This window comes from Fukomys damarensis, unplaced genomic scaffold (genome assembly GCF_012274545.1).
Source record: "Fukomys damarensis isolate Sample0158 unplaced genomic scaffold, DMR_v1.0_HiC HiC_scaffold_38, whole genome shotgun sequence".
Taxonomy (NCBI): Eukaryota; Metazoa; Chordata; class Mammalia; order Rodentia; family Bathyergidae; genus Fukomys; species Fukomys damarensis.
In genome coordinates this window covers 54,388,506-54,413,824 of record NW_022900950.1, presented here as the reverse complement: position 1 = coordinate 54,413,824, position 25,319 = coordinate 54,388,506, and the positions used below count along the sequence as shown (strand labels likewise).

At 34.3% G+C, this 25,319-nt stretch overlaps 1 protein-coding gene across 1 annotated transcript in view; it reads right to left on the bottom strand.

Moving 5' to 3' along the window:
• Positions 1-25,319, bottom strand: part of Vwa8 (von Willebrand factor A domain containing 8) — a 381,153-nt gene that overhangs the window by 132,151 nt on the left and 223,683 nt on the right. Inside the window, exons 29-31 of the mRNA XM_010637116.1 lie at positions 10,866-10,974; positions 8,709-8,847; positions 6,021-6,220 (exon numbers count right to left, since the gene is read on the bottom strand). Coding sequence (XP_010635418.1) covers positions 6,021-6,220; positions 8,709-8,847; positions 10,866-10,974 — 448 coding nt within the window. The remainder of the gene's footprint in view (positions 1-6,020; positions 6,221-8,708; positions 8,848-10,865; positions 10,975-25,319) is intronic.

Genomic DNA, 25,319 nt, shown 5'->3' with positions numbered 1-25,319 from the left:
TTTTGGATCGGGTCTTTATATTTGGGGGGACTGATTGTTTTGAGTTCTTTATATATCCTTGATAATAGTCCTTTGTCTGAGGTACAGCTGGTAAAAATTTTTTCCCACATTGTAGATTGTCTCTTAGTTCTGCTAATGGTTTCTTTTGAAGTACAGAAGCTTTTTAGTAAGATGATGGGATCTCATCTTTTAAAAAAGATTTTGCACTGCAAGAGAAACCACAACAGAGCTAAGAGATAACCTACAATGTGGGAAAATATTTTTACCAGCTGCTCCTCAGACAAAGGTCTACTATCTAGAATATATAAATAACTAAAAAAATCAGACTCCCAAATATAAAGACCCAATTAAAAAATGGGCATCTGAAATGAACAAATATTTCTCAGACAAAGAAGTAAAAGCAGCAAATAAACATATGAAAAAATGTTCCACATCACTGGTTGTTCAAGAGATGCAGATGAAAACAACACTGAGATTCCACCTCACCCCAGAAAGAATGGCTGCTGTCAAGAAATCAACCAATAACAAATGTTGGTATGGTTTTTGGGAGAAAGGAATCCTTTCTTCATTGTTTTTGAGATTGCAGTCTGGTGCAACCACTGTGCAAATCTATAAGGAGTTACCTCAAACAACTAGGACTAGAGGTTCCATTTGACCCAGCTATCCCTCTACTGGGTATCTTCCCAACAAAAAAGAATCATACCACAGTGATATATGCTCACCCATGTTTATAGTGGCAGCTTGTAATAGCTAAAACTTGGAAACAGCCCAATTTCCCATCCGTTGGAGACTGGATAAAGAAGATGTAGTTTTTCTATATAATGGTATACTACTCAGCTACAAAGAATGAGAAACTAGAGTCATTTATATCTAAATGGGTGCATACTGAAGCCATACTCTTAAGTGAAATAAATAGGACACACGTGTAAATATTGAATAGTTTCTCTGGTGTGAAAAACTAAAAGTGTAAATAAGGTTCAAATTGTATAACTGATGATGTGAAATAGGAAGAAAAGCATTAAAGAAATAGGAAATGTGAGAGGGATAGGGGAAAGGAAAGAAGGAAAAGGAAAAAATATGGGGAAAAGAAAAAAGGGAAACAGTCTTTGTAAATAGGGAGGGAGGAGGGGTTGAAGGGAGGGCAGGGGCATGGGGAAAAATAAGAACCAAGACACATCATGTAAAGATACAAGATCCCAATGATGAATGTAACTGTATTGTATACCTAAAAAGTACCAATAAATTTAGTGAAAAAAAATCATTCTCTTCTAAATACAAGCTAGCTAAGCCATGCTTCTGTCTTGTTATTTAGTATCATTTATTTTATTTTATTTTATTTTTTAGTTCTGGAAATTGAACCCAGAGCCTTGTGCACGCTAAGCAAGTGCTCTGCCATTGAGCTACATCCCCAGCCCAAAAGTTTACTTTTATCAAGATTCCTTTTGAGAAATACTCTGTTGAAAGCTCTTTTACATTATGCCTAATTAAATCTCATTTACATTATGCACAATTAAATCTCATTTACAATCCAGGTCCAATTCAGCAAATAAGTGTATGATACAAAGATGGATTAACAATAAAACATGAAGAACCCTAATGAACATAGCTAATAATGACTGTTTATCATCTTGAAAATCACTAAGCTTGAAGCATTTTTATTATTGGTACTGTAACAGTTTACAGATGAGAAATTTCTTTGGCATTGTTAATCATAGCTATGTAATGAAGTAATAATCTCTCAGTGATTAGAAGCTATTTTTCAGAAAAGAAATTTTAAGCATTAATACATAGATGAAACACAAAATTTTAAAATTCAGAAAAGATTAAATATTTTAAAGGGATGCAAAGACAATGGCTTTTGTAGTTAACATATAAAGATATTTAATGATTAAACTAAAGGGTTTGCAAAGAAAGACACCTGCAAGTTGTCAGGTCTCATTGTTATGCAATTCCCCTTTTTTGTTTTTGTTTTAATTTAGGCTTCTCCATTTATCCTAACAATTTTTTTTGTTTGAAAAACTACTTTCTTTTGGGGGAAAATAAAGTCACAAAGTACCGAAAGAATTAAGATGCACTTTGAAAAACACAGAAACCAATAAAATATGAAATGTTTGCTCAATCATTCCATAATATCAATTAACAGCTTATATTTAAAGCATAGAGAATACAACCATAAACTAATCATGGCCTTTGTCCTCTATTAGGTAATCTAGTCAGAAAAGAAAGAGAAACAAAAATATCAACAGCCCAGCTGCAAATCCAACTAACTTACAGTGTGGTTTCAAGTTTACAAGATAATATGATTGAAATAGTCAAGGGCTGAAACAGTTTTAACAGAATTTTCACCACCTGGCTAACATCACACTATATTCTTTGAATCTTGGCTGTATTAAATGATTTTACTAAGCATATTGACAAAACTTTAATTTCTCCACAAATATCACTCTTAAAGTGCATCATTCTGTATAATATGTAATTCTCCACTAAGGATGTATGTTAGAATTATTTCTTTAAAAGTTAACATATAAGGGCTGGGGTTAACATATAAGCTCAGCGGTTCGGTGGCCTGCCTTGCAAGCGCAAGGACCTGAGTTCGATTCCCGGTACAAAAAAAAAAACAAAGTTAACATATAAGAAGTACTATTCACCAACACTTCAAAGCTTTGTAAATGGTGCCAATAATTTTAGAGTTTTTCTTAAGAACACATATAAGTTAAAAATTGATAGTCTCCATTCTAGATTAAATCTTTTTTTGAAAGAAGAAAAACCTTTCTTGGACGATATATATGTAAAACGTTAACATAAATTCTTAGCACATAAGCAATTTGAGAAATTATTAACTGAAAAGAAAGTCCTAAGATTATGTTTTCAAACCAAAGAATAAGCATACAATTAAACAGAAATATTGGTACAGTTTTCCACTTGTCTTCCTTTTTAGAGTTGAAAACTTATATACTCATAACTTGGCACCAGTAAACTGAAAAAAAAAAGTATCTTTCTAAGTGATAGAAAACATTATATACAGCTATTGCTGTATTTAGAATTAGTTTTATAAGCAATTGGCAGCATGAAGTTCTGTGGCTCCATCCTTTTAGATGTTAATGGTTTCCTTCTGTAAATGACTAATGATATATTCTGTCTGCGTTTAAAAATAGAATTTAGCGTCACACATGAGTACATGTAACTATGGCTTTGGCACTCCCTTAAGGGGGGCAGGGAAGAGATGCAAGTGAGCAATTTTATTATGTTTATATTTGACTGGGAGAAAAGTAACCTCTGGATGACCTCCATGTCCCCAAGTCTGAAATTCTAAACTCTGTGCAGATGTAATAAATAATCTCATGGGGGTTGGGGGAAGGGGTGGTCTTTATTTTTAGACCAGGCAAAGTTTTCCTTTCCTCACTTAAGACTATTCTAGCAGGGAATTTTTGAACAACTTCTTAAACTAACTGAGGGAATGCATCTGCAGCAAAGCTTTATTAATTTATTTATTTTTTAAATTTTATTGAGTTTATTGGTACATTTTAGGGATACAGTACAGTTACATTCATTGTTGGGATCTTGTACCTCTACATGGCAAGTCTTGATTCTCATTTTTTCCCCTTACCTCTGACCTCCCTTCACCCCCTCCTCCCCTCCCCATCTACAAACACTTTATTTTCATCTTTTCATTATCTCACTTTTTTTTTCTTTTCCCTTTTTACTCTTCCCCTACCCATCCCACCTTCCCTACACCTTTAGCTCCTTTCTTCCCATTTCTAAATGTCAGTAATCTTATTAGAATCTTATGCATTGTTGCAGATTATTCACACCAGGGAAACTATATTTTAAGAAGACAAAGAAGGGATAGGTAGATGCATTGAAATACTCGCTACAATATTTCAGCTTCATTTTAAATTAGTGAAGTATGAGGAAAAAGGAATAGATGGCGGACCACTCAGCTTTTATTCCACTAGAATTATTTATCAATCATTACATTTTACAAGAGTATCCTGTTATATGGAATTAATAGGCCTGAGATCTTAACAGATTCACCTTGTGAAATGTATACCTGAGATAGCCTCTTTGGGGAAAGATGGAGCAGTGTGGGGGACAGGTAGTGTGGCAGTATCCAGACACTGTGCTTATCTGTTCTGGGCTCCAGAGCAGCTTCCTGAAAAACTTGCGACTATGGCCAAAGGGATAAGGAGGGAAGCGTATGAGAATGCCTGGAGGCAAGGTGCTGGCTGTGTAAGTCAAGCATAGCTTTGCAATGAAAAACATACTTTCTTTGATGAAAGTCACTTTAACAACACAACAGTAATCAGCAATGTTGCTAAATAACTGAATCTTTTGGGAAAATAAAATGCTTCCTGAGAAACTAAAAATCTGGCATTTTTACAGAACTTGAGTATGCAAGTTTGACTGTTGACAGCTGAAAATTTATCAAGATTGCTTTAATAAATTCTCCAAATTTCAATCCTTGATCAAATTTGACTGGCTTATTGAATTTAAAATTACCAAGATATCATGTGCTTTTTACAACAACTTCTTCTGGCTATAGGTTTCAAGACAATGGCACTGAATTTTGTTGTAAATCTAGAAAGTCAAACCCTTGTTGCAATTCACTGGACAGAAACTTATAAGCAGAATCTCAATAGGGACAAACTCTGCTTCTAATAGAGAGGAAAAAGTGAAAAAAAAAAAAAACCTGTGAAAACAAAAACAGAAAAAAACCTAACTCATAATTTAAGATAATTATTTAGTCAAGGACTAAAGTTAAAGTTGATTTATTTCCTCACTACACTTCTTTAAAGATAAGCAGGCATGTTCTAGCCTCTAGGCCTTTGAACTTAGATTCCCTTTTCCTGGAACTCTCTTCTTCCATCAAGTCTCTTTTAAGCCCTTCTTCCCCACCGTATTTTAAATTGCAATTTTACCCTTTCTTGCTTCTAACCTTCTAAGCTAAGATCCGACTTTTTATTTTGTTTATTGTCTATCTTCCCACGACAGACCGTGAGCTTTAGAGGACACACATTTTTATTGTTTTGTTTGCTGCAGTTAACTCCAAATTAGGCACAAGATATATACTTGTAGAATGAATCATATGTCTAGTTGAATACTTCATAGATATTAGGCAGATAATAGGTTTTTAAAAATATTAGACTCCTTTCTCTTGCTATAATACAGATTAATTAGACCTTTAGAGTTTTTCACTAATTGAAACATAGCCGGTCTTTAGATCAATAATTATCTGTCTGGAATTATGTTTAGCCTGACTCTGGGCAACTGTACTTTTCATTAGTGCAATCATAGTACATTAATCTATAGAAGAGGTGTATGGGGAGGGAAGAAGAGAGGGTTAGAACCTGAACATCGTTAGATACAGAAGGATCTCAGTGTATTCCATTCATTGTACTTATGTGGATATATCTACATAAAGAATATCACTGAGGTCTCAAATGTTCTCTCCACATAGGAGATATCTCAGGACTCTTTTTAGTACTACTGATCCCCCACCACCACCCCAGTTCCTCTACCCCAGCCCTCCCATCCCCTCAGACACCTTCCCTGTTTCTCTTTCTCTTTTTCTATAGAAGGACTGGGGATAAAATCCAGAGCCTTGTGCATGGTTGGCAAGTGCCCTACCATAGAGCTATATCTCTAGCTCTACCCTGTTTCTATACAGTACTGACTGAAACCAACCTACTTGTTGGTTTACTTGTTGTCTTTCTCTGCAGAGAAAGTGCAAACTTCACAACAAAGAATTACCTGGCCCCAACTATCAGTAGTGCTGAGGTTGAGAAACCATAACTAATTGGTTTCCAAACTTATATACTGTTTTGATGTCACTACATAGAGGAACACAGTAGCCTATCATTCTGGTCCCAGTAAAATACAACTCTTAACCTGCCTCCAGCTCCTTTCTTCCATCTTCATGAAACCATGTATTTTCAGTTATAGGCTGCAAATCATTATTGTCTTTGTGTTAAATTACTCTGCTTATAACTGTAGCATGCAAGTAGTCTGAAGTGCATTACCTGTTCCTCGTGGAGAATAACTTGATCCTTGAGAGGACTTCCCAGTGGTGCCACTGTCACAAATGGATGCCAAACTCCACTGGCCATTCTTGGGAAGACATCAAATAAGTCCACGAAGAAGCCTCTTTTCCCAGTCATATTCATAAAGTATAAGGAGATAGGATTGCATGTAGCTACGTATAGAGTATTTCCCTCATTTTCTGAAATAATGAAAAGGAGATAAGTTTAGTGGTTTGTTACTGATTTTCTGACTGATCAGGAGGTCTAGTGAAAACTGAATGATGAGGTCAAGCACAGAGTTGAAACTAGCAGATAATCTGTAGATGTATTGATAGGCTAAAAATGACCACAAAAGCAACTATTTACCCTAATTTTAGATAGATTCATACATTTCAGGAAATAAGTATCTACTTGCTCTTAGAAGAATACCACAAAATTTCATGATAACTCCATTAAATATTTAACAATCTCAATGTCAGGAAATTCATCCTTGTGCACCAATGAAGGCTTATTTTCTCTTATTCCATTATTGTTTCAGAAGGCCAACAGTTTATCAACATTTTCTATTTATGAATTTTCCATTTTCCACAGTTTCCAGATATTTAGATTTTTCTTACTGTAAAAAGAAATTCCATTTAAAAAACTTTTAGTCCTGTGGATTTTAATTCTAAACTTTTGGTCATATTTCAGTATTTCTTTTTATAAAACCTCTTCTTTTCAATCTGGATACTTGCACAGGTCCATTTGCATCTTCATGTTTCAAGTGCTGATGAATCACCAGAGGGACAAATGAAAATGCAGATTCTGACTGAGTAGGTCTGGAATGAGGTTTCAGATTCTGCCATTCTAATAAAGCTCTCAGATGTGAAGGCTGCTGTATCGAAGTCTCCCCTTTCAGTAACCAGGCCCTGGACTAAATTTTTTCCCAATCTCATGTGATCCTCTGGAGGAAAGAGGTTAGCTGCTTTTGTCTAACAAATGCCACTGGATCAACTGTCACCCAGGTATCTATTTTATAGTGGTCATACTTTCTGAATTATTTCCAAAATTTAGACACAGAGTATTCAATGAGATACTTAGACTGGAGACTATCCTAGACTATCTGGACACATACCTTATCTATAAATAATATTATATATGCAATATTATATCAGTATTATATATAAATATATATTATAAATATTACATATAAAATACAGTAAATTTAAATAAATTAGATAATACTGATAAGAAATCAACCATCATCAGAAGGGCAGAAGAAGGCAGCAGATATTTTTAGGACACAAATGTGAACTGTGTATGTTCATTACAGTTCAAGTATCAGACAACAGAATTTATAGATGTTTTTAACACTTCCATTATAAACACAAACAAGTTCAATTTAACAATTATTGCATAGTATAGGCCAGTGGGAAGTACAGTAAGAATGTTGATAGAAATGTACTTCCTTAAAATTATTGTTCTCTTATGCAGTCAATTAAGTGCCCTCTGGTATTTGGCTTAGACACATAGATACATACTACTCCAATTCTAACCTAAAGAGATGCTCTCTTCCTTTACAAATGTGTAGGTTAAAAGCACCCCACTCCCCAAACCCCAAATTTAAAAAAATAACAATAAACAGAGCTTGGAAATATAGCTAATACAAAAGAGGGTTAAACTATATTAGGGACAGAAAATTATTTACATTTTTCAGAAACAACTCCAACTGTCTCACAGGACTGCCTGTAACACTGTGTTGAGAAGAACAAGACTATAAGAAGGTTAAATGTGAAAATCACTGCAACTGATTTGTTGCCTGCCATAGGTGCAGGCAAAAGGTCACAGTGCACTTCTGTAGGATTCCAAATCATGAGACAAGGGCCAAAATTCCAATGTAACACATCAGATCTCATCCATCATACTTTCCTTTTAACAGTGAATGCAAAATTTCTTCATTTGAACACTGATCTTTCACAATAATCAAACCACCACAAAAAATCCTGTAAATAGTTTAAAGCATACTTTTATTTTTAAAAATTTGGGGAATAAACAATATCCACAGAACAAACAGGAGAAAAATATAAGACACTGATTTTCTCCCCAACAATTCCCATCTCAGTCAAGTCAGGCAGACTCTTCCTCCTCTTATCCCCTTCTGTTTGGATCATCTCAGTGACTGACATCAACTGAGGAACTTCTGCCAAAAGGTACCCAGCCAGGGTCCACTGCATGAAATCAGTAGGTAATGGCAATAGTTGAGAAATGGAAATGCCAACAATTTACATTCTTTATTTGCCATTCTGTACAATGAAATGTTTAATGATTGCAAAGCATTCTGACCCTGCTTTTGTGGTTACACAATCACCAAACTGGAATCCCAGCACCCCCTACCCCCAAAGATCCAATGTTTCTCCTTTTTCTTTTTCCTTTCTATTTTTAGCATATGCCTGGGTGTGTTTAACTTTGTGCTACAACTATAATGAGAAACAGGCATGCACATACACACTCATCAGTGCTTATGTGGATTCCGCAATAGAATTTTGTTAGGTTGTTAGAGGAAATTAGTTCTAAATTATATGTAATTGCTATCCAATCCAAGACTGGCAGTTGCCAAGTCTCTCATAGATTTCTTGATGTCTAGAGATTATTTTAATCCCTTTAAAAATCAATGCAGAAAGAAAAGATCAAAAGAATAAATGGACATACCACGTGACGTAGCAATGTCACAGATTAAATTAATTTCACCCAGGGGTAACCTCCAGGAGGCACATTCTTCAGTAAAGCTGAGGGATCTTTCTTCGTGTCTTTCTATTGGATACTCTTGTATGTTTATAGGCACTGGACCCTGTAATGAATTAGTTATACAAGTTAAGAAATTTGGATAGCAGCCAAAAATGAAGAAAAGCTAAAGTTCTTCTAAAATACAGAATTTATATTGAAGTTTTAAATATCTTGATATACTCCTCACTTTATTGTCTGACATAGTACTTATAAGAATAATTCCATGTACTTGTACTTATAGGTGCTTTCACTTATGTTAGCTTACTTAATTACTCCCTTTCTTTTGTTTCTACTCACAATATATACCAACTGTAAAGTTCCATGAGATTTCTTCTTTTTTTTTGGTATTGGGGATCAAACTCAGGCCTTGCACTTGCGAGGCAGGCACTGGAACCACTGAGCTAAATCCCCAGCCCCACGAGATTTCTTATTAGTTCTTTTATTCCTAAGCCAATAGCCCATTAATTTAAAAAATATCAGGGCCCAAAGCTGTCCAAGGCAGTAAAATAATATATAAATTAATGAACCAGGGACAAATATATTTCCATTGTGAATAATAATTTTATATTCATACATAGGAATGTAATGCTTGAATGTATGATTTTAAATTAAATGTAAAAAAAATTACAGTGAAGGACTGGAGATTTAGCTCAGCGGTTTGGTGGCCTGCCTTGCAAGCGCAAGGACCCGAGTTCAATCCCCAGTACAAAAAAAAAAAAAAAAAAAAGTTACAATAAAAATTTTAAAGCCTGAATTTACTGGTAATCACTAGAGTTACTTATAAAAGGTTGGATATTTTATAGATGGTGATAATTATGCAATATAAATATAGAAAAGTAATTTAATAATGTCATAATATTAGTATTGGGTACGTAGATATGACTTCCTGGAAAAATTCTACAGATGTAATGAACACTTCAATGATTTGTCCTAAATTAATGAAAAATGTTTGAGTTAGATATTGGTCTCCATGTCTTCTTCACTTCCATCGAGTCCACACCTCTGGGGCTACAAGATAAACCTGCATTCCTCACACTCCCTTGAGAAATACACTGTAAGTGATTTAATTCTGCCAATTAAACACACACACACATGAACTTTGGAAGGCAGAGAGTAGTGGGCATTTTTCTGCAGCAGTAGCAGACTAGAAAACTCTCACACATATGAGCCAAGATTCTATGTTCTGCTGCAGAGACTGACAAACTGTGTCCCAATGCCAAGTTTTACCCACTGCCTGTTTTTGTAAATACAATTTTAGTTGATCACAGACATGCCCATTTGTTTGTGTATTGCCATGGTTGTTTTTGCATTGTGATATCTGTGTGGTGTAATTGCAACAGAATCTGTATGACCACAAAGCCTACAATATTTACTTTTTGGTCATTTACAGAAAAAATTTGCTGATGCTGCTTTCTCTGGAGCCCCCAGCAGCAGGGTTGGTAGCATAAGCAGAAACATGGGCTTTGAAACCTAAGTGCAGTTTTATCCCAACTTCTGTTCCCTTTTTTTTTTTTTTTTTCTTTTTGGTACTGGGGATCAAACTCTGGATCTTGCACTTGCAAGGCATGCAGCAGAACCACTGAGCTAAATCCCCAGCCCTGACTTCTATTCTTTTTACCCTTTCAGCTATGTTTACAAACACCTGTTTTTTCATGGTAAACTCCTTTTTGTTTGAAATACCCGGAGTGATTTCTACCATAACTACCAATATTCCTCTCCTTTACCATTTCACATGAAGACAACATCTATCAACAATGTCAGGCTAAAAGCATGCTGAAAATTTAAAAAGCACAGTTTTAATCCTGTTAGCAAATACAAGTAGACAACTATCACAGAGTAACCATCATAGGAAAACATATTATTGATGAACTCTGTTGAAACACAGATTAGCTCTTAAAAATTCTATCTGGCCATTTGGAATTGCTTATATTGGGTCCTTGGAGGCCAAACAGATTGGGAAGAGCAGAAACTAAAAATATTAGAACAAGTCATTTCTGAGACCTCATGGATTTTCTACAGGGAAGATGTGGAAAATTTTGTAAGATTTGTAATATTTTAAGAGGAAATAATAAAGATATCAACCTTTATGTCTATAAGGTGTGTTTCTGCTGGACACAAGAGTTTTTGCATTCCATCTCTTACATGGCCAGTTGTCCAGTAGCCCATGAATGTCTGCTCTGGCAAAGGCAACCTGTCAATGATTGAAAAAGTAAGCATTCTTGTTATTGTTTCCAAGTCAAAGGAAAACATAATGAGTCATCTATTATCAATCACACAGATGAATTTGAAGAATGCTTCACTTAGAAGTCAGTTCTATTCTTTTACTTAAAATATAGTATATAAAATCCTATTTGGAATATACATTAAGATAAAAATATATTATATTTCAGAAACTCAGAAGGTAAAGTCCCAACTCATTTTTTACCTTAATTATAAACTGTTTACATACTTTTCCTTGAATTGATAAAATAGAAATTTAATATCTAAATTCCTAGTAGGTTGTAGGAAGGCCTTAAGCACACTAGAGCAATCTGCTAAACTTTTCAGTCTATTCTTTCAAATTTGTAATTAATAACCAGCATACAATAGTATTAACACCCATATTTATACATAGTATAGGCCAAGTTTTATTGATTTTATTTTAGCATCTTAGTATTTTCTAATTTCGAATTGATATATAATATACATATAGAAATGTTCACATAAATAAATGTATCACTTAGCTCTGAACACAGAGCTAACCAGTAACCAAAGTAGCACATCCCTAACACCCAGAGGCCCTTTTGGAACCATCTTTCTTTGCTACCTCCTACTAATACTATCCTCACTTCTAGTCGACTCATTCTGTGTGTTTATTTGAAATAGTTTTTAAATAAAGTGATCTACCAAAGCAAAAATGACAGTACTGATCCATAAAACTGCAAATAGTATAAGAATAAAACCCTCATTTCTTAATCATTATTTTATTTGATCTTTTGGAAAAGGAAATGTTGGTTTGTCATTTAATTCATTAAGAATTTCTTATTCCATAATGAGTTAAGGCAAAAAAAAAGATTCAGAGTTAAAAATTATCTAAAAATAATATGAATGTGGTTAGAAATTGAAATGTGTACTTGGAATGAGCTGCATGATCATTAAAAGACTACCTAGTTATATTTAGAAAGAAGTAGTCTGACATAGTTCTTATGCTTAATAAGACCATGTAAGGCTTTGGTTTTTTTGAATAAAATAAGGACTAAACAATCTGGTGGAATATACTTTTTGTCCCTTTGAAATGCTAACATTTGACATAAAAGGAAAGAAAACAAATTTACATCGCAATTCTCCTAAGTTATATGACACATGACTTGCAAAAGGACACATGACTTTTGTTATCTATAATCTGAAATACATTTTAAGTACCTGGACTATTATTCTGATTGGTGAGTAACTTTTATTTTTTTTACCAGAAAAGAGTATATGTGTGTGAGGATGCTGATTTGGGATTGTCTCTTGATTGTGTCCCCTTTTGAAGGTAATTAGAAATTCATTTCTGTGTTAACACAGCAGATCTTGAAAATATCTCCTAGACTAAATGCTCTCTTCCTGTTTAGGAATGAGCTGTATTCTTTACTTGCTCTCATAAATTCTCCAAAGGAGAATTAGGTCTCCAAATGCTATAGAAAGAGAGAAATATAGGATGGAGACACATTAATTTCTCTTTAACATAGAAGGTATCATTTAACAGAATACAGAGAGATCTGATTTTCAGTTCTGATTCTTTCCTTAACCACCTATGCAAGGGAAATGTCAGCTTATTTCTTAGTATTAATTTCTCTATTTGTAAATAAAAAGAATGCTGTGATGATCAAGGAAATGAGAACAGGAAAGTGGCAGTTGCATTAAAGGTCTTTTATTACCCGGGTGCTGCAAATTGAAAAGTAAATAATCAGAATGAAAATATGCATACTTCGCAATAGAACAGGTATGCTTTATTAAAGAAAAAAAAAAAAACTCTAAACACATCCCAAACTGGCTCTTTGAAGACAACAGAAGACATGTACATTTTAAAATCTAATTAGAAGTGAAGAATTGCTTAATAAAAATTTAATAAAAATGATCCTTGATGATATCTAGTTTAAAAAATGGATTTGGGGCCGGGAGTTTTTCTCAGTCATAGAGCACTTGCCAAACAACATGCACGAGGCCCTGGGTTCAATCCCCACCAGCAAGGCAAAAGAAGAGAAAAAAGAAACAAATATATCCATTAATAATTTTATAAAAACAACATTTAGATGCTTACAAAAGAAAAGATAACTTTCATTCATGTGAGAAAAAGTAACTTGCTTAACTTACAGTTTCTACTGACAATGCCAAGCCTGTTTATGAAGCCAGCTTTGAACTTGCCAACTCATTCTAAATAACAGTTACGAAAATTATAGGCTGCCTGCTTCTATATAAAAATAGCACTGGCTGTTTGGTTGGCAGAATATGAGAAGGACCTTCAGGTACCCCATATAGAATCTCTTCTGGAACCACATAACAAGATGCTACTGGCAATGACAACTCTGAAAGACACATATACTTGTGTCTTATAGCTTGAACTCAGTTGCACAAACAGACTCTACCCTATTCCTCATTAATGTAAAATGTTGTCTCTTCTCTCTTGCTGTGGATGCTAGGCTGACCAACTGAGGTAAACCATGGACCCTCATTTTACTTTCCACTACTAAGCCTTCCCAAAAAGCTGTGAAAAAATCTGACCATCCCAACTTTCTCCCCTGTAATAAGTTAGTAATGAGGGGGGAAAGGGAAGCAATTTAGTTGAGTACATGAGCCAACTTTGTAATTTGAAACATAATCAGCATAAATTTTGGGGTAACACTAAACTAATAACTAGTTTGCAACAGGCCTTCTATTCTGTTACAGAAATCTTTCATCTAATTCTGACCAGACTTATGCTGTTATATCTGATTTTATTGAAACAATAATGACATTTTCCATGGTTTTAAGATTCTGTCACATGTATTGTTTAACTTTGTTAAAGTCCTAGCTGGAACAATGTCTGGATTTGATTCTAAGGGGCGAGGAGGATGCATTTAAGGCCTATAAATAGCACTACTTTTTATCTTCAGTGTCATTCGTGAATTTATGTTTTTAAAAACAATGATGTATTTCAATTCATATGTTGTGATGTTTCTTAATCCCTTGTGGAAGTAATAATAAAGATCTGGAAATACAAGCTTTAACTAAAAGTAAGGTGAATGTCAAAATTATGACGCAGGTCAAACTGTAGTGCTTGAGCTAGTTATAGAAAGAAAATCTTTTTTTCCCTAAACACACATATAATCCCTAACATGATGCATATGGGCATCAAAGTCAAGTGACCTCATCTGCGTAACATGTAAGAGATTTGTCTTAGACTGCTTCCATACAGAGGTGAGCTGGGGTTTTAAAGAGTATGTTCTGGCAAATTTCTGCCTTCTCTGAACCTTTGCCAATACTATTTCTGGAGTATGAAAGAAAACACATGAAAACGATTTGGCTCTTTCTAGGGGCATTATGCAATTGGAAGTTGTTGACATACCTATTATCAACAATTCCTAAAACATTTCCTTACCACAAGAACTACTAATTTTCACGGGAATAATGGAACCCTTCAGGGTAGTTCCACCAACTGAAGAGCTCAGCAATTACTACCATCTTTGAGAAGAAAAAGAATGATTCCAATTTTAGTGGGCTTCAGTTATTTCTAATGTTTTAAATCTTACTTCTGGGAAAAAAAAAAAAGGTCAGGTTGGCTGAGTACACTGAAGACTCTCACAGAATATTCCTGACAAACTCTTCCAGCTTCAGCTCTACCCCGTTCCTCTTCCCCTCCAGGCAAACTATACCTTAGTCTCATCCTGAACTACTTTTGGCTGCTCCAGAACATATGTAATTTCATGCTTCCTCAAGGCCGTTACCTTTCCCCAGAATTCCTTTCTGCTATTGCCTCTTTGGTGAGATCCTTCTCATTCTTAAGGACCAATCCAAATGTTAGTTTCCTTAGCATCCCTCTCCCATACTCCTCTCTGGGCAGGATGGATCCCTTGCTCTTCTGGGATTCAATATAAACTGATTCATATGAAACTCTTAGAGACATAGAATAGAAAAACTTTAAACTTACAACATGAGAAAGAATGCAATTTTAGAAAAAGTAGGTCACCAGTGAACCTGTGAAATCCCTGATAGTTTTATATTTACTAAAATACTCAGCACATTCAAGAAAATATAAAAAGCCTCATTAAAAATACAACAATAGTACTACTAGTCACAGTAATATCCTTCCTTGTGCTAGAGACTTTAGAACCTTCCTTCCCTACAGTCTCACATATTGCAGGCAAATTCATTTCTGTTTTGCTGCAAATGATATGCTCATGACTATGTGCATGTGTTTTTCCCTTTCTTTCCTGGTTCTGCACTTGATATTATGGCTTTCACTTTATAATATAAAACTTGTATATCTCTGTCATCTAGATCCTGTAGAGGCTGCAGAAATTCAGGGTAATGTGGACGCATGAAATGCAAAAGATTTGGGGAGATGCACTATTTTTGAAGGGCACTTCTTAAATCCATCCCCCAGTCCCCGGGATGACACTGTGCAGTCTCAGTGCTCCTGCCCAGCATTATCCTATGCCAAAGCAGATGTTGTCATATTGTTCCACACATCTCTGGCTTTCTTCTTCCTCACAAAAGTTGCCAGACTATACTTCTGGAGCCTGGGTTTCCTTTCCTTTCAGTTTCACTGCACAAGTGTCTTCTCTTTTTCTGCCATCTGCTTTATCAACTGCATCTATGTGTTTTCAAATCTTATGTCCTTCCCTTTTTCAAATCAGCCTGTGCAAGAATGCCTGGAACTGAAATTTTCCCAGTAGTTTAAAATTTTTTCCACAAAAAAATTTCTTATACTATTTCCCATGGGAAAAACTCATAGGACAAAAACTGTTTGAATATAACATTGCATTATAAGGTTGGTAGCTTTGAATGTTTTCTTTAGTAAATTGTTGATTGATTTGAGAGTAAAGCTTACATCTTACTCACCTGACTCTCCAGCATTTAGAATCCATGGTGGCTGTTGTTACTCTTCTCTATGCTATAGTGACAGTGTGGATGGGTCCTCATTTGCCGTCACTTGGACTCCTGCAACTGCTCCCCACTGCCTATAACACTGCCTTTCAGTTTATTATCTTCAGAAAATAAAATGGAGCTTTTCTCAAGTATGAACCTGACCATGCTCCTTTGGGGCTTAGAGCTCTTCTGTTACTTTTCCTGGCTCTTCTCCTCATGTTAAGTCTCACCACCAAGTATCTCCTCACCTAACTCTGAGTGTTATTCATCAAACTACTTATGCTCTCCAAAGTAAAGAAGTGTTCTGCTTGAAGTGTTGTCCTTTCCTTTATTTGCTCAGGGAAGCCTGGGTACTTTAAAGATTTAGCATCTTTATCCTCAATGACTCCCACCAAGGGCAGATGGCAGCAATCCTACTTCTTTTGTGACCTCTTGTGTGCAGCTCTGATATAACACAAGTCATGTTTTTTTTTTTTTTTTTTGGCTGCCTTCTCCATTAATTGTAATCATCTTGAAGGCAGATATGGAGTCTTTATCTTTATAACTCTTACTTTTTACCTAGTGCTTATCATGTTAGTTCTTAGGAAATATCTGCTAAATGACTGAAAACTTGGTTACAATAGAACTACCAACATGTTCAACAGTTTGTTTTCTCATCTCAGTAGCAAGCTGTAAATTAGAATGTCATATCTTTCCTATTGTGTTCTGACTACATGCCTTACCACATCCTTAACTCAGAAGATTCTCTACATTATGTCTTTATTTTGCAGGTATATTTAGAAAGACGGCTATAACAAGGTTGGGGTTTTCTCTTCAGACAGGTGACAGGCTTTTATAAAACCTCACTTACAAAAACCTAAAGGATCAAGAATAATTCTGTGAGACTGCTTAAGATGCAAATGAAAGAAGTTTCATACATTTAGAAAATTTCCACATAGATTGGACATATTTAAAATTTTTTGCACTCCTGCAAAGAAACTAAAAGCAAATGAAATGGCTATGAAGCTGCTTTATAATTTAGCAAGAAAATATAGGACAAAGACTATAAAAATATAAAACCCAACACCACCCTTCTGCTTATAATAGCCCTGAGATGTCATTATGTAGACTTATTATTTTTGGAAACTAAGAGCTCTTTTATGAAGTGAAAATAAATCATTATGCAGAATGGAAGTGCATACCTTAGAACTCCATAATCAACACTGTGAACTTTTTTTTTGTAAAAACTTTCACTACAAAAAGAAAATTATAGCACACAATAGTTTGGGGAAGGGAAAAAGAATCTCAAAACTACAAGCAGACAGTACTGTACAGTACTGAACACGATCGTGTAACAGACATTGCAATGCTAAGTGAATGGCTTTTATAAACGGAAAACAATCTCAGCTGCCTTCATTGGGACTACCGCTAAAATATGATGACACTGGTTGATAATTAATGGTATAAGGCAGAAGAGTTACTATTTATTCTATTTCCCTATTCAATTATGGACAGTAAGTCATAAAATCTGAGTTGGAAGGATGATAAGGACTATTTGTGTGTTCCAAGTTTGAATATCCTCAAGTAACTCCCCCAAAAGGTTTGTCTGGATCTGACCGAGCCCAATTACCAGAAGTTACACTGGCTCGTTCTCCTGGGTAGTCTAGCCCATCTTAGAATGCAAGTGTTAGTAATCCCAAGTTAGACAACAAATCTCCGTTGTAACGATTTAAGAGCAACTATTTAAAACTAACAATAGGAATGATCAAAGTTTTGAGGATGGTAGTACTAAGTAAAGGATTCTATACAGAAGAAATTTCAAAAATAATTGTTCTATTCATTTTGAAGTACTTGTGAATGTTATCACTTTTTTGTTGTTGGTTTAAAATCCTTGAGGAAAAAAGATTTAAGAGAACTTGCTCCCATTTTATAGGAAACATGTTTTGATTTACTTTTGGAATCAAAGACAGATGGCAGAAATTGAAAGGACACAGTGGCTAAAACAATGGGCCTAGCTATAATACAATACGGTATGTATATTATGTTTGGTATATGTCTCAAAATGGTAGGAAATAGGTTTTTAAAGACAAGTATAGTTTCTATTATCTTTGCAATCTCAATATCCAATTTTGTACTTCACTATTTTTCTGCTGCAAGTAGAATTAAAAAAAAAAAGGTTTGAAACCACACAGATCTGTGGTTGAATTCCTCATCCTGCTATTTATTAGTCACTTGATAAATTAATCAGTTATTTAATAAATATAGTTACTTAATAAATTAGCTTCAGTTAATGTGTAAAACTGATTCAAATACATATGCACACACACCCCAAATATCTAATAGGTAAAGAAAATAGAAAAGAAATATAGATTAAAGGAGTTGTTATTTGTAAAGTGCTTAGAATACTTAGTAAAGTACATAATAAACACTAACTACCTTTACAATTTCTGCTTTAAAAACGTGTTGTTGGGGGGCAGGGGTGGAAGTAGCCCAGAGGTATAGCTCTTGTTTACAAATGTAAAGCCCTAGGTTTAATCTCCAGTATTTAAAAACGTTTTATTTTATTTTTTTAAACAAGATTTATTTTTATGTTGCTGCCTGACAAAACATCATCTTAGTTATACTGTGCTAAAATGCCATAGAAACGCCTGGTTAACTTAACCTCTCATCTGCCATTGGTAAAGATGTCAAAGTTCTACATCTGGGATCAGCACTGCCCTATGCCATAAGCTTTGCTGGACTGTAGGTAAAGGTCCCAAGAAATAGCAATTTCAGAATAGACCTCGACTTCAAACTTACTTCATTCAAATTTTAAAAACCATGAAAAATTCCAGTGACCACAGAGTTAATGGATATTTAAAAATAAGAAAATAATACATTTAGAAATTTGAAATAGTATAGAAAGTGAAGCCTCCTTTCCTCTTACTCAAATCTCTCTTTCGAAGTTACCATAGCTACCATCATTTTAAATTGCTTAAAATGTGAACCCATCAAGAATATGTAATAGTTATTATGGTTCTAGAACTCATCAATTCAAAAATTATCTCGTTTGGCCAAAAAATTAGAAATGAGAAATTTAAAACACTTTAAAGCATTTGAAAGCAGGGAGAGAATGCCTAACAACAGGACATCTGAGGAGTAATCACAAAGCTCTAGGAAGCTTCTTCACCAGGGTATGGGACACTTGTAAAGTGCAGTCACACATAACAGTCATTTTTAGATGTGCAGTCTGTCTGATGAGAGCATTTTTTATGTCTAAAAAGCAGTGACATTTAAACATACTTGTAACAATACAAAACTTTGATATTAATGTTTTCATTCTTTATGTGAATACCTCATAATATTTATGAATCTGCTTATTATGATTAGATTAACTACTTTAAGCTTAAAATCCAAGGAATGGAGAAAAAAGAGGAAAGGGGAGAAGAGTCACATACAATTAAATCTGATCTATTTTAGGCAACTTTCTTTTCAACAAAGAAGTTTGAGGGCTAGGGATTTAGCTCAGTGGTTTTGCTGCCTGCTTTGCAAGCAGAAGGACTAAAAAAAAAAAAAAAAAAAAAAAAAAAAAAAAAAAAAGGGCTGGGGATTTAGCTCAGTGGTTCGGTGGCCTGCCTTGCAAATGCAATGGACCAGAGTTCAATCCCCGGTACCAAAAAAACAAAAACAAAAACAAAAACTTTGAGAATGAATGTTTTAGAAAGAATCCACCCTTTTAAGGAGCATGTGTCTTCTATTAAAATAAAGGCTAAGAAAAATTAAAATGATTGGAAAGCAGTATTTCTCAGTGTGTGAACTAACAAACAATTATAGGAAAATGTCCAGAAGTATTAGTTAACAGTTATTTCTGGATGGTAGAATTGTGGAGTTTTCATTTTTCTTTTATTTATAAAATGGGATGTCATTCTTTATTTAGTAAATCTTTCTCATAAAGGCTACATATGAAAGTCTTTTTAATTCCCTCAAGTTTTAACTATACTTGACTGATAAAAATGAAGGATTGGTATCCTGTACCTAGTTTTCCAATGTCAAATAGGCAGTAGGTGCTTTGTGAAAAAAACGGCTTAAAAAAAACTAGTATTGAAAAAGAAGTCAACAGAGTCAAGGGCAAAGAATTTCAAGTGAAAAAATTATTTAAATACTTTACAGATGTGTGTTTCTCGGAGGGAACAGAGAAAAACACATGAAGATAACTTTAAAGGGTATACAGAATTTCTCTGCATGTTTGATTCATTTAAAAATGTCCACAGTCTTTGAGAAGAATTCATTTTGTGTTCTAAATCAGAAAGAAATGGCAGCCAGTTCCCTTCCTATATATGGTAAGCATACAAAGTTTTCTAGACTTTTAATGTTCCTACATGAATTATTTTAGCTCATTTCAAGATCTTCCATTATACAGAAAAAGAAAAACTTGAATGGGAATGAAAAGGTCTCTAAAATGATCTCTGTTGTACCAGATATCTATATTAATCTGCTTTTTGGCTTACTTTTCTTTTGAAATATAGCTAAAACCCAAGAATTTGAATTTTTCAGACTCTGAAAAATAAGAATTTGTGTATTATGTGTATGTGACATCTTGGTCAATGATGATTTCCAAGTTTATCACTGAAAATCTCTAGGTCCTTTTGAACAAAAACAATTTTCATTCTCCAAATAATAACTCTGATTTAGAAAATGCCTCTAATCTGCACAGAAATTTGCTTACAATATTTTAAGAAATGGAATTAATATTACAGATATTGTAGCACTAGCCCTGCTTTCCAACCACAGGCAAGTTATATAACCTCTCTATGTCTAAATTTTTCATCTACAAAATACAATTACATATTGTAGTGAAGGTCTAGATAGCCATTTCTTTGTTTTTTTTCAGTTCCAGGGATCAAACTTAGGACCCTGTGCTTGCAAAGCAGGCATGGTGCCACTGAGCTAAATCCCTGGCCCTAGATAGCCAATTTGATCACAATACTAAGATCTAGGTTTACATGTGTTGTTCAGGAAGCAGAGCTACATTATGGCCTTATATCATTATATATAGAGAGATACAGATAAAATTATATAATAAAAATATGTCATTGGTTTATTGTAAGGATTATGTACATTCATGCATAGAAAAGTCTGGAAATGAGCTTGGTACATAATTATCTCTAAATATTTGTTGATATCATTATCATTATTCTATTATCAGCATCACATTATTATGAAAATATTAATATTACAATTACTGTATTCAGAAGTATTTACATTTTATTTTAGCTATACGGAATAATTCATCTTAAGAACTGTTAGGTAAAAAATGGCATACAAATGGAAGATAAAATGTTGTATCTCACTTAAAATGGAAGTTTAGAAAAATAAAGTGGGATATTTCTTCTTTAAAACAAACTTTTGTCAGCATGACAAAGTTCATAAATTATTCTGAAATACATTTTTAATTTGAAAGTGCTAATATGTTAGGAGTATGTTTTCTCTCAAAAGAAGTTTGGAAGTAAGAGCTCACTTGGGGGAAAAAAGCAAACTTTGCTTAGAAGATTATATCTATGTCTATAGGCATTTGTATTTTACTACAGCAGATAATCTATATTTCTGTGAATGGACATTTAAACCAAACTGTGTTACCAAATCCTGCTACTCTGCCTATAGTACTAAAAAAATCAGATTAGTGTGTGCCTGTGTATACAACACACACTATTTTTTTTTTGGACTGGGGATCGAACTCGGGTCCTTGTGCTTGCAAAGCAGGCGGTGGAACCACTGAGCTAAATCCCCAGCTGTAACCATCATTTTTTGGGACTAGTTGTGTTTCTACAGAACAAACAACACAGAATTAGATTCAAACCCCACAGATTTATATTAAAAAATTATCCCAGTGTGTTTTATTTGGTTATATTTATCATCTCTTTGGCATGTCCTTTCTCAAGTATTAGAAACTTAAAAAGGCACAATTTAAAGAATTTACTTAGGACATGTTGATGAGCAGGAATAAATATAGTATATGTGTATTAGTAAGATTTTCATTGCTGGGACAAAATACCTGACACCTAAAACTTACAGGAGGAGAGATTTATTTTTGGCTCATGGTTTCAGAAGGTTCAGTTCATGGTTAGCTGGCTCCAAGGCAGGAACATCATGGCAGAAAGGTATGGTAGAACAAGTTGCTTACTTCATGGTGGCTGGGAAGCACAGCACAGGGAAGAACACTCCAGAGGAAGGGACTAGGGACTAAATACTGTCCCCAGTGTCATATCACTATGCCCATCCAGACACACCCAGAAAAGTGCTTTATTAATCTCTCAAGCCAATCAAGTTACAATCAAGATTAACCATCACAGTGAGGGTCCAGGTAGCCAATTCTGATCCCAGTGCTAAAATCTAGGAATATATTTGTAGGTCAGGAATAGGAGCTACAATATGGCAGGATCAAGCAAGGTAAAATAACAACTCAACAAAATTCAGTCTAAAAATACCAAGTTCAGCAATGATTTATTAAAGAAGATAAATTTGATCTGCCTCATCACTGTGGGGCTTTAAAAAGTGTGGAGAGACTCAGAGATGGGTAACATAACAACACTACACAATTTAGGAGAACAAAAGGGAAAGTTACAGCATCTCTCTTTAGAGAATTTCACCAAAGAGCACCAAAAAGAAATCACTATGTCTGACTAGCCAAAGTATGTTCTGATTTCAATTCAGGAAGGTGTTGTAGACAACTATACAAATAATAGTTCAGTAACATCTTGACCCCATGTAAAAATTTCCCTCTGCTACGGCATGTGCCTTATATATTTTTAAGCTATATGTAATGGGTGACCCAATTATCTTTCAATCCTCATCTTGAGAGTGGGTTTGCCCGCCCTGTTCTAGACTTCATTTAATTTTGTTCCCATCCAGTAAGGCCTATAGTTAAAGAACAACAACAAAAATGAATATGTTGTAACAAGAATTTTTCATTCAGTGCAAAGGCATATTAGTAGTAATTGGACTATTCTATCCTTGCTTTTCTTAGAAATTGAAATCCAATGTGGATTTTTCAATAACACAAAACCTACCAAGGTTTGAGGAAGCAGCCTAGAAGAACTGGCTAGCTAAAGGTCCAGTACAGTAGAACTTTTTGTAAGAGTCTACAAATACCAAATCTTAGGCTGCATGGGGACAACTTTAAATCTTCACAAATCTAAGTTATTACTATCAATTGTGTGACTTATAATACAGTCTGAAGCTAATTTTATACAGTACTATTAGTGCATCTGCATTTTGACTACAACTTATCACATGAGGTCAGGTATGAAATTTTCCACTTATGGCAGCATTTTGGCAATGAAAAAGTATTATCTTTTGGAGAATTTTGGATTTGGGATCTTCAGATCAGGAATGCTTAACCTGTATTATTTCACTTTTAATGTTTTTGTTTTTGCAGGCAAGAGAAACATTAAGATGACAGTAAAGTGAAAAGGGTGTTAGATTAGGAAGGAACTTTACTGAAGATCTATGATGACAATAACCATAATTATAGCTTGGACCAGGGCAGTCTTACTTCACATGTCTTTACACAGAATTACTGTCAATAGTTGCCTCTTCCATTCTCAAAAATGTCCTGATTTAGAAAGCATATTATATGGTTAACTATAATAAAATGCTCTCAGCTTACCAACAGGGAACACATGTAGTAAAGTGCAAGCCCTCAGAGGGCAAGATGTGCCTGGTATCTTTGTAATGGGTGGCCAAATTATCTTTCCTTCCATTCTGTCTTTTTGGTTTTTGTGGGGTTTTTTTTGTTGTTGTTGTTGTTTGGGGGGGTACCAGGGATGGAACTCGGGTCCTTGCACTTGCAAAGCAGGCGGTGGAACCATGAGCTAAATTCACAGCCCCTTCTGTCTTTTCATATGGGTGTCTGACCCAGGTTATACAGGCTGAATATATGACTAAATTCTCAAGCCACTATCTAGTTCACTTTTTCATGCTATCCTGTTTAAGTACAAAGTTGGTAATTTGAATTAAATAGTGCTCTGGAACCTATGAATTTCACAGAAGGGCAATAAAGCAATATCAGTTGAGTTACTGAAGTTACCGTAATTGACAGTTGAGGAAAAAATGCTTTGAATCATTGTGCAAATTATGATCTAGTATTATCTCCACTCAAAAGGAAAATTCACTCATCTTTTACATCTGCTATAAGTTTATTTTTAGCTATTTGCAGTGGGTGGACAACTAGATGTTTCCATTCCCATCTGAAGCTTGAGTGTGACCATCTTGTTTCCAGGTGCAATGTACTTTCACTTCTACTCATAAGTACTAGACCAGAATTACCTTGCCATGGCAAATACTACCATGTCATGGCAATAACTTCTCAGTTTAGAAGCGAGGATGATAATGAGTAATTTAAACCATTAATCTGTCTTCCTTAGAAGCTGAAATTGCCAACAATTTTTGTTTATGATTGACTGTACCAAATAATGTGTGCTTTAGTTTTCATTTAAAGTTGTGCAGAAGCACTGAAAAAGTTATTTTTAAATCATAAGCCTACATTCCATGAAGCCAGAACTGTGTAAATTTGTTAAAGTAATAAAAAACCATTTAAAACTAAAAATAAAACATATAAAAAGGAAGTAAAAACATGAATAATAATGTAAGTTAGTATATTAAAAACAATTTCTTGAACTAATACAGGAGATACGTTATACCCATTAAATTACTGGCTTAGTTTCAAAATGCCCATAAGGATGCTAATCAATTAATAAAATAGTATTGTATAGAAAGATGTATGTAAATAGTGACTGACACCCACTATTCCTGAAAAACTACTCAATAATGCAAAGTAGTGTAGAGAATTTATAACTCCTTGTTGCATTTTTATCACAAAAGGGAAATATTTGTCTCTCTTAAAAAATTGCTATACCCTAATAATTAATTTTATGGATATATTTTATAACAAGTTTTTATAATGACTTAAAAATAAACAAAAATGACATATATACTTAGGAAAAATACATACTGCTGGACTAATCACTGATTTATATTTAACAAATGTTTTCTATATAATTCCTCCTAAATGAACATTAAAATCAAATGATAATTTACTTTAAGAGTAATTATTGACCATTATAAATTTTTGATAATTGACTATACTTTATAGACAAAGATGGCAGTAGATATATTAGCAATATGCTAAAGATATTTAATATTTTCCAGGGAACTTGCACCATTAATAAAGTCTGTTATGTTCCTTCTGGTCAACAGGATATTTTTCAAGACTCTTAACTAATGTTGAGTAAGCAGCTTATAATTATAACAGGGAGGCATCCAGCACGTTATAATTACAAATCTACTTATTGTCACTACTTTTCTCATCCATGAAGCTTGTTAACAAAAGCCTAAGTTAGGGCCGGCGATCCCAGTCAGTGGTTCTGCCGCCTGCCTTGTAAGAACAAGGATCTGAGTTCAATCCCAGGTACAAAAAAAAAAAAAAAAAAA